Source organism: Pelophylax lessonae (genome assembly GCF_965119305.1).
Source record: "Pelophylax lessonae genome assembly, chromosome: 3".
Taxonomy (NCBI): Eukaryota; Metazoa; Chordata; class Amphibia; order Anura; family Ranidae; genus Pelophylax; species Pelophylax lessonae.
Genome location: NC_138770.1, coordinates 393635692 through 393646779, shown reverse-complemented (window position 1 = coordinate 393646779; position 11088 = coordinate 393635692). Strand labels below are relative to the sequence as shown.

Here is an 11088-nt window from a genome sequence, read left to right as displayed (position 1 = left end):
GGGGGGGGGGGGGGGGGGAGGGAATTTCATATAAAAAAAAATGTGAAAAATATTATTTTTTCAAAATTTACGCTCTTTTTTTGTTTATAGCGCAAAAAGTAAAAATGTCATATGTGATCAAATACCACCAAAAGAAAGCTCTGTTTGTGGGGAAAAAAAGGACGTCAATTTCATTTGGGTACAGCGTCGCACGACCGCGCAATTGTCCGTTAATGTCATGCAGTGCTGAATCGCAAAATAGGGCCTGGTCAGGAAGGGGGTAAAATCTTTCGGGGCTTAAGTGGTTAAAGAGGACTTCTTTAGTGAAAAAAGCAGTCACAAGTCAGTTCAGTGTTAACAGGCATCAGGCCAGCGTTAGCCAGCGTTAACCAGCATTGACCGGCATCCTGCCAGCGTCGATCAGCATTTTTCAAGTGTCCCCGCCAAGTTGTACATAGTTGAGCCAAAGGAGTATCCCACTCATTCCCTTCTCCTATCCAAGTTACAAAATAAATACAAAAATCCCAAAGATACTGGACTGGTCATTGTCTCAGTGCTCACACTTGGGTAAACATGCACAAATATACTTTTGTTGCATCCGGTGACCCAGGGGGACCCATATCCAGCAAAACAGCTGGGAATTTTATATTTATATATATATATATATATATATATATATATATATATATATATATATATTTAGCAGAGACCCTAGAGCAGGGGTCTTCAAATTATGGCCCTCCAGTTGTTCAGTAACTACAATTCCCATCATGCCTAGTCGTGTCTGTGAATGTCAGAGTTTTACAATGCCTCATGGGACGTGTAGTTCCACAACAGCTGGAGGGCCGTAGTTTGAGGATCCCTGCCCTAGAGAATAAAATGGCGATTGTTGCAATATTTTATGTCCCACTGTATTTGCGCAGAAGTCTTTCAAACTCAGTTTTTTTTTTGGGGGGGTGGGGGGAAAGTACACTTTAATGAATAAAAAAAAAAAAAAAATAACAGTAAAGTTAGCCCAATTTTTTTTGTATAATGTAAAATATGTTAAGCCGAGAATTGTGAAAGAATCGTGATTTTTATTCTAAGCAAAAAAAATTGTGATTCTCATTTAATCCAGAATCGTGCAGCTCGAACAGGTGGTTCTCCAACTCTAAACTTTCTACATCCTATAAAATGTTTTAGCTCTGTATAGAAATTAATAATTTCTAAGCTTGGAATCACAGTTCTCTGATCATTCGCATTTTTTATATGTCTAAATTTAAATTTTTGTTATAAGATTGATAATAGTGGATACTAATCTATTAAAAAAACTGCAAATAGTTCTTGTTTTTTTACAGGGATCAACAGTCCCAGATCAACATGGCAATTTTTCACATGTTTGCCAGATGTGTAATGGCAGCTACAAGGGTCTAAATGAACTGTACACTGAATTAGAACATGGCAACACCCTGTGTATCGATTTAGAAGATGCCGTAAGTAATAGCAGTTTGTAATTCATTGTTACATTATGTAAATCTATATACAATAACATACCACATACAGTGTAGTTGATGTTAGATTATCAGTATGGTGGTCAGTTACAGTGTAGACACCATAATGTTAAATCACATTAACCCTTTCACGGCCAGTGCTGTTTTTGTATTTTTTGCACAGGTTTTTAATCGTAGGCCCGAAGACGACCTAAAATCCCCAAACATTATATATTTTCTGAAAGCAGGCACCCCGGAAAGTAGTGGTAGTTTCAGTTTGTCACATAAACGGTTTTCCAAGTGCAAAACGTCTAAAGAAAAAAATCGGTAAAATTAATTTTAGGGCACGCAAATTAAATGTTTAGAAGATGATGTTACACCGAACAAATAGATTCCCAGCATTTTTTTTTTTTTTTTTTTTTTTCAGACAAAAAAACTTTTATTAAGGTTCACAAGCAAAAACAGAACACGAAAACACAGAGTCCAGAACATATGCATCACAGTCAGTAATCATCAAATGTACCAATAGCATACAGCGATAGCATACCAATTTCCCAGCAAACATCCCCACAATCAGCTGGAAAATACACAGAAATCCGTCCCAGCCTCCCCCCCCTCCCCCCAGCCCCATCAAAAAAAAAAAAACATACATAAACAGAACCGGCAGTGACCGCCCATACAACAATGTTCAGCAGGCCTCAACCCACCCCCGCCAGTATATTATTGAGGACCAGATCAACCGTGGCAAGACCCAGCACAGGCAGCCAGGGAGCCCACAAGCGTTCAAATTTACCTGCTCTGCCCCTATGTTGGTAAGTGTGTCCCCCATAGCCGCAACCCATTCTTTAACCATTGGGGCCCTCGGAGAAATCCAGTGCCTCAGAATTAGTTTTCTCGCCTGAAATAATGCTCGGCCAATAGCCTGCAGATCCGGCTCAGGGGCCTGGACTCCACCAAGAATACCCAGCAAGCACACTTTAGGGTCCTCCGGCACTATAACCCCGAAGGCCCCTGAAAGCGTTGTGAGCACACCCCTCCAATAGACATGAAGTTTGGGGCAAAGCCAGAGGAGATGCAGTAAGTCCCCATGATCCCTCATGCAGTGGCCACAAGTGGGAGAATCTCTCCTTCCCATCCTATGCAGCCGGGCCGGTGTGTAATGAGTCCTGTACAAAATGTAAAGCTGAGACAGTCTCTGAGCCACATTCAGAGAGCTCAACTGCACAGCCTGTAAGATTCCCAGCATTTTAAGATAAAATTGTGTGTGTGCCTGTGAAATGGTGACAAACTTTGGTACCCTATATGTTCATAAGCGACACTTTAAAGGTGCTTACAGGTCAACAGTTTAGAGTTAACTGTCAAAAAATGGGCCTAGAATTATTGTTCTCCCCCAAGGTGCACAATGATTTGTGACGTGTAAAGGAATCAAGGGTTTCATGCATAGGTGCACTTGTGTTTACAAGTGTGTATATTTGGGAGTAGGGGGACTCAAAAAATGTTTTGGAGGTAGCTTTAATTGCTTGTGTGTAACCTAAATTTTTTTTACACGTTTTTCTCACTACTTCTTCTTTTTTCATCACACCACAGGGGATGAAAAGTTTTTTGTGATCAGGAGTCTTTTAGACCCTTGATGACTTACCTGCCCTGTTGAAGCTAATGGAATGCAGATTGTGTTCTATTAGATTCTTCCCCAGCCAGATCGGCTAGGTAAAAAAAAAAAAAAAAAAAAAAAAAAAAAAAAAAACAGACCCTGAAGTGATAATTTACACATCACTTCAGGGTTCTTAGTAGGAAGAGAAAATTAGCAAATATCTGTTCGCTGATGTCCCTCTACTGGCACCTCTCCCCTTAGGTTCCCTTTATTGCAGACCTATAGTACAGGTCTCTGAAGTCGTATTTACCCTATGGCTGTAGAATGTGTGACACTACTGACTGGCCGCTGATGTGCTACACATGTCCAACAAAAATGTCCTCATAGTACACAGGACTTGTGTAGCATGTCCAGTTGTCTAGCTCCTCTGCAGCGACCCCCCCCCCTTCCTATTTCCCATTTCTAAGCTCTGTCTAAAGTGGAAGTAAAGGCTATATATAAATATGCTTAAAAAACTGCTTCCCCCTCCAACTACCTATGCTGTATAGTGCTGGTAAAAAAAAATGTGTGTAAATATCTTACTTCAATTAATTCTGGTGCGGTCATATGATGCAGAAGATCCCTATTTATCTTTTGTCATGGAGAAGCTGCTGTAGGGGAGTGGAGGGATCACTAAGATTCAGTGGTTTTAGGCAAATGTATGTGGAGAAACCCATAATTTAGTGGTTACACTATGATGCCAGTCCACTATCCATTGCAAGGTGATCGCCTCGTAATATCTGTGAATAATGGGTACACCAAAGCCACTGATCTGCTTAGATCTTTGCAGGGTGCAAAGCGCCAATCATGGGCTTTCCCATGCCATTTGTATTTCAAAACTAGACTGTTAAGGGTCGAGAAGAAAAACCTGGGCACAGAGATGGGCACCATTTGTAAGTAAAAAAGGATTCGGGGTAGCACATTTATCTTTAAGACACTGACTTAGGCCATCCATTAAAACTTTTTCTGACCCCCAACTTTGTAGATCTGCTCTTGTAGTGGAAAGTGGCAGGACATAATTATAGGTGTAGAGCTGGGAGCAGTGGGGAGGGAGATGAACCCCTAAGTATTTTAAAGAAGTGTGACACCAGGTAAAGAGGATTTCAGCCATGTACGTAGGTCTGAAGTGATATTCAAAAGTAGAATTTCAAACTTGCTATACTGGATTTTAAAATTCGAGAGCGAGCTGAAACCCTGTAAAACAGGACATCATCGCGTAGGCGGATAGCTTATGTTCCCCTGACACAGACACACCCCCCCCCCCCCCCCCCTGCCATGTGAATTTTATGGACATGACCTGAAGCCCACTGTCATCTTCAAGCCCTGGAAGGCAGTCTCGCGCACTTGTTCTCAAACTCATAGAACTTATGTGAGATTTGGCTTAGTCGTGCTCGGGCTCGGGGTGTCAAGGAGATTGGCAAGCTCCAGGCAGAGGGATTGGAGTTCCGCAGCCAGCTCCAGAGCTGTATGACCTTTATGTTTAAATTCTGCGGACTGGATTTTAGTGAGAAGGGTTTGCAGTTACCCTTCACGTGCCTTTTTCAGTCTAGAGCTCTGAGAGTTAAACTCTCCCCAAACCACAAACCACAGCCTTGTATTCTACCCAAATATAGGCCAACCCCACATTGTTTGTCAAATTCTCTCTGATACCCGTTTTAACACCCCTGCATCATCCAAGATGTTCTCATTCATACGCCAGGTCCGTGACCTTGTGTCAGAGGACAGCTAGTACATTTTTTTTTTTTACATTTATTAACAAAACTTTACTACTGCTTTAAGTAATGACAAAGTTACTGCTGAATAAACAGGTCCATAGCAGGAATGTAAAAATTGCTCAGGTCAATAGAGGGTGTTTTGGTGTTAGAAGGGAAGTGGTTAAACACCAGCCTACGTCCCTATACAATTTTATCCTGCCAGTTGTGTTGCAAATGTGTATTTAAAAGTGCTCAAAGTTAATTATTTAGCAGCACTTTTGGTTTGCGTATTTTTTCAAATAAGCTTATGAAAATTAATCCATATATTACATGTTGTTAATCCAGATGAACAGCACACGTAGTCTTTGGAGTGGAGTATTCAACTGCACGTTGCCATGCACGGACACTGTTCCAGTGATAGCAGTTTCAGTATTCATCCTATTCCTTCCTGCTGTTTTCTACTTAAGCACCTACCTTCATTCTGATCAAAGGAAGCGTAAGCTGATATTACGTAAGTATCACATATAGCTATATAAAATGTGTGGCACGCAGAAACAAAGATCTAATTTGAGAAGTTCTTTGGTGTCTCCTCTTTTTCTGTAAGTCACTTGTTTAAGCTAGTTCTACATTTCTTATAGTAAATTTGGGAGATAAATAATGACTCTTCTTTCAGTTCAAAAAAAATCCCATATAATCTTTTTGGATTGAAACCTCTTTGCCAAACAATATTTGTGTAAAGCATAAGTAAATATTTGGTTGGAACTAAGGATTGTGAAACTGGAATGCCACTTGTGACAAGTGAGACTATGAAAACATTTAGGGCATAATGCCTTTTTTTTTTTTTTCTTATATAATTTCACAAAATATGTACCTATTGCATAAATAACTCTATGTTTTCCCCTATGCACTCATCCTACAGTGGTCCTGTCTTCATTTTGCACTTTATTATTATTCTATGTTAGAGATTTTAGCAATAAAGCCAGTGGCTCCACATACTGCCAGGCAGCTAGCATTTTCAGAAAAAGGACAGCAATATTATCACCTATGTAAAAGAATATATACAAAGTATATTCCCTGCGCCAAAGTTTAGGGTAACCGGTAGGTATGAGAGATGGTATAGGCAATATATGATGTAAATTAATTAAAATTATTAAAATTATTAAAAGTATTAGAATGGGCTATATAAGCAGCTGCTGTAAAAAATAAATGAAATGTCACAAAAATGGTCCTTAAAAGGGCCAAGTACAGCGCTTGCTAAATATTGATTTAAACAACTAATCCTATGAATTTTAAATTACCAATGAAGTTATAAAGTGCCTCTGTGTCTCCATAAATATCATTTGATTAGTGAACAAAATATAATACCATACATTAATTATTTATAATTCATAAAACATAGCGGTGGGTCATATGCTTGGTAAACTTCAGACTGTAATAAATAAATAACATCAAACAACACGGTCTATAAAAGGGGACAAGTTAATATATATAAAAGTCCATCAATCAGTGGAAATTGTGCTCAGGCAATGGATGTCCTCAATAGGTAGTTATCCATAAAAAGTGCAAGTGCTCTGGCTTGAATGTTCAAGATATCAATGGCTGGTTCCAAAAGTGAATAAGATGGGTCACTTACCAGACAACGTGGGTCTTATGTGTCGTACGACACTAAGACCATTCAGGCTTAGGTTGCCCTCTGGGCCAAGTGGCTTTCCCCTCTATGCGGTCCTGCGGGTTAATAATGGCTCCCCTGGACTCCAGATTGCAGTATTCAGAAACGCAATATAAGGGAAGAAGAAGGCTCCAAATAGCGTAATAAAGTCTTAAAATTATTTTATTTACCCATCCATCGGGTTCAGACAAGTTTAAATCGTAATACACACTATCCCTGGTGGTCAGCGGTGCGGGCCGCACGTCCTCCTCGCGGAATAACGGCTAACTTCCGGCTTGCGTTCCAACTAGGGTAGCGTGATGACGTTATGCGGTCCATACTGACGCATTTCGTCACTTCCGGTGACGTCTTCAGAGAAAAGTTGGAACGCAAGCCCGCTTTTCGACACTTTTTTACCCACAGGTAAGCCTATAATAAGGCTTACCTGTAGGTACAATTAATATTTCCTAAACCGGCACGGTTTAGGAGATATTTGCAGTGCATGCAGCCGCTCATGCGAGCGGGGCATTCGCTCTGAAGGTCCAGGGGGACCTTCAGTTTTCCTTGCCGGAAGCTTGCCAGAAAATCACTCCCGCGCGTATGCGCGGGAGTGATGTAATCGTGGCTCCGGCCAATCACAGCGCTGGAGCCGCCAAACCCGGAAGAGATGCCGATGGATAATGGCAGTGCCCGGAGAGATGTCCGGGGGTCCATGTCGGGGCTTCGTTCTAAAGTAAGTAATACATACTAGCTCATTATGCCTTTGTCTTGCAGGTTTTTTTTTTTTCGGGTTTACAACCGCTTTAAGGTCCTCTATTTCCCTAATAAGTTTTGTTGCCCTTCTCTGTACTCTCTCAAGCTCCAATACATCCCTTCTGAGGACTGGTGACCAGAACTGGACAGAATACTCCAGATGTGGTCGGACCAGAGTTTTTTATAAAGTGGTAGGATTATAGTTTTATCTCTGGAATGCATCCCCTTTCTTATGCATGCCAAAATTCTGCCGGCTTTGGCAGCGGCAGCTTGACATTGCATGCTATTGCCTAGTCTATCTTCCACTAAGACCCCCAGATCTTTCTCCATTTTTGATACCCCCAGAGGTTTCCCCCCCTAGCGTGTATATTGCTTTTATCAGAGTTCATACGGTCATGGAAAAGTCATGGGATTTTAAAATGGCACTTTCCAGGCCTTGAAAAGTGTTGGAAAATTAACTTAACCCAAAAGTTTTGGAAAAGTCATGGAAATTATTTGTTGCATGTGCAGAAAAGAGAAAGGCGCCACTCAGTGGAGCATGTAAATTTATTGACACGTATTATAATTAAGAAATTACATGGAGGTGGAGGCCAGCCTGGGACAAACGGTGCGGATTCAGAAGGACGCCGATCTGATAGACGCTTACACCTCCATGTAATTTCTTAATTCTAATATGTGTCAATACAATTATTTACATGCTCCACTGAGTGGCGCCTTTCTCTCTTTTCTGCCTGTTCGTGGGACTGTTCCTTCGGCCTAACAAAGAGCTGCCCTCGATGTAAGCACCGCATTTGTGCATCTGTGCCATCCATACCAGTCGCGCTGCACCTTATCCATCATGACTGCCTGAACTGAAGCTTTATCCCCAAGCAGGAGCGCCCATCAAATCTTTTTCTTTCTCCAGTATATTCGAATATAGTTGATGATATGGGTTAAATTACAATAGTTAACAAAATATTTCATATTCTACTGTACACTACAAAGCTTGTCATTTATTTTAGTAAAAATATGCTGGGTGTAACATGGATTTTCTTCTTATTTAACATGTATACATAGACATTTCATGAAACATTAGGTCATGAATATTTGAAGTCCTGGAAAAGTCATGGAAAAGTCATGGAATTTTATTGGTTAGAATGTATAAGATCCCTGTTTTATGCTATTGGTCCCTAAGTGCAATACCTTGCACTTATCCACATTAAACCTTATTTGCCATGTAGTTGCCCACTCTGTTATTTTGTTCAGGTCATTCTGTAAGATTTCTGCCTCACGATGTGACGTTATTGCCCTGCTCAATTTTGTGTCATCTGCAAAAACTGAGATCGAGCTACTGACCTCGTTCTCAATGCTATTTATTATTAATTTAACAAAATTGGTCCCAGAACTGAGCCTTGGGGGACCCCACTTACCACCCCAGACCAGTCCAAGTATGCGTTATTACCACCCTTTGGACATGCTCCTTTAACCAGTTCCGTATCCAAGAGCAAACCTTGTGGTCGATGCCTGTCGCCCTTAATTTATAAATCAAGCGTTTGTGGGGAACTGTATCAAACGCCTTATCAAAATCCAGGTACACCACATCCACTGGTCTCTCCCTATCTAGCTCACAACTAACCTCCTCGTAGAATGTTAACAGATTGGTTTGACACGAACGCCCCTTTGTAAACCCATGCTGATTACTGCTGATATTATTGACTTTAGCAAACTCTTGAATATAGTCCCTTATCATCCCCTCCTGACCGGCCTATAATTTTCCGGGATATGTCTCTGCCCTTTTTTGAATATCGGTATCACGTTAGCTTTCCTCCAATCACCTGGTACATTTCCTGTCAAAATACTGTCAGCAAAGATCAAGAACAGTGGTCTAGATATAACCTTACTGAGTTCTTTAAGTACTCTCGGATGTACGCCATCCGGCCCTGGTGATTTACTTGTGTTAATTTTATCTAGCCTTGCCCTTATTTCACCCTCAGTTAGCCATAGTGGCAAGTCCTGTGAAGTACCCCTCCTTTTCTTGTGTAAAGACTGAGGAAAAAAAAGTATTAAGCACAGTTGCTTTTTCATTTTCCTCTGTAACCATCCTCCCATCATTAATTACGTGTGCAACATGTTCTGACCTCGTTTTTTTGCTGTTTATATTTTTAAAGAATTTCTTAGTTATATCTGTTCATTCATCAATGGCTGAAGAATTGCATACTGCGCTCTGAATAGTTGCATCAAGTTGTGCCAATACATCCTCTGTTAATATTTCAGTCTTTTTTGTTGCCGTTGATGTTGTTAGTGGGGTTTGGTTGATTTTTTTCACACAGCTCTTTTTGTTAACCCTCAAGTAAAGTTTCAGCAACTGCATTCAAGCACTCCTTAACAAATGTACAATCGGTAAATGGTCTTTTTTGTGTTGCCCCAAGATCCATGCTACTTTAAGTGAACATTCATTTGCACGCTGCTGGGCTGTAAAGGAGTGTGAGAGGACTTTGGGGGATCTGTCATACTGGGCTCTTAGTTCACTTATTTTACGTATACCTCGGAATGCTGTGGATATGTTTGCTCAAATGAACCGTGTTTTGTTTCGTAGTGCTGCTTCACATTGCTAATTTTTATTATCACCACAGTTTTGCAACAAATGAGACAAACTGGTTTTAAACTTCCCATTGGAAGAATGAACAAATATTAGTCTGTCCATTCATCTTTTGAAGGCTCGGTTTTCAGCGTCTACCTTTCTTTCCTTGGCACAAGCACAAACACACTCTGGTAATACTCTGTAAATGTAAATGTCCCCATTAGTGTTCCGCCTCTACATCAGTTGCCCCTATCAGAGTAATTCATTACATTGGGTGCCCCCATCAGACTACCCTTATAAATCCTTTGCCACCATAAGAGTACAGTAAATCCCCTTCTATCGCAGGGGTTACGTTCCGGACCCAAGTGAAAAGCATTTTGAGGTTTTTAAACACACCTTTAAAAGAATAGAAACTCATTTAAACACATAAAAGATACTGAGAGACAGAGCAAGAGCTATGGAAAACACAAAAATATTTAATTTTCAATGATTTATATAGTAAAATAACATTACAGAAAAAAACGAAATATACCAGGACCGTAAAAACTGAACCGCTATGGAGCGGGGGTTTACTGTACTCCCTCAGGTATTCCCATGAGAGTGCCTACTTACATCAGGTTTCTGCAATGGAAAGCCCTCTTACTTTTGGTGTCTCCCATTAGTGTCCCCCCTTACATATTTTGTCCCCATCAGAGTACCCCATTATATAAGGTTCCCCTATTAGAGTGCCTCCTTACATTAGGTGTCACCATAAGGGTGCCTCCTTACATCAGGTGTCCCCATCACATCAGGTGTGCCCTTCAGAGTGCCCCTTTGATTAGGTGTGCCCATCAGAGTGCCCCTTTACATCAGTTATCTCCATCACAGTGTTCCTTTACATCAGGTGTCCCCATCACAGTGCCCCCCTTACATCAGGCATTCTCATCGGAGTACCCCCTTACATAAAATTTGCCCATCAGCGTGCCCCTTAAAATAAAATGTGCCCATCAGCGTGCCCCTTAACATAAAATTTACCCATCACCATGCCCCTTAACTTAAGGGGCATGCTGATGGGCACATTTTATGTTAAGGGGCACTCTAATGGGCACAAAAAAATGTGCCCATCACAGTATTCCTTTACATCAGGTGTCCCCATCACAGTGCTTCTTTACATCAGTTGTCCCCATCAGTGTGCCCCTTTAACATAAATTGTGCCCATCAGAGTGCCCCTTAACATAAAATATGCCCATCAGTGTGCCCCATAGCATAAATATGCCCATTCTTGCCCCTAACATAAAATATGCCCTTCAGTGTATCCCACAGCATAAATATGCCCATCAGCGTGACCCTTAACATAAAATAAGGGTCTGATGGGC

The 11088-nt window shown here is 41.0% G+C and overlaps 1 protein-coding gene across 1 annotated transcript in view; it reads left to right on the top strand.

Annotated features, from left to right (window-relative positions):
- Nucleotides 1–11088, top strand: part of OSTM1 (osteoclastogenesis associated transmembrane protein 1) — a 54641-nt gene that overhangs the window by 26039 nt on the left and 17514 nt on the right. Inside the window, exons 4-5 of the mRNA XM_082252514.1 lie at nt 1317–1451; nt 5118–5283. Coding sequence (XP_082108640.1) covers nt 1317–1451; nt 5118–5283 — 301 coding nt within the window. The remainder of the gene's footprint in view (nt 1–1316; nt 1452–5117; nt 5284–11088) is intronic.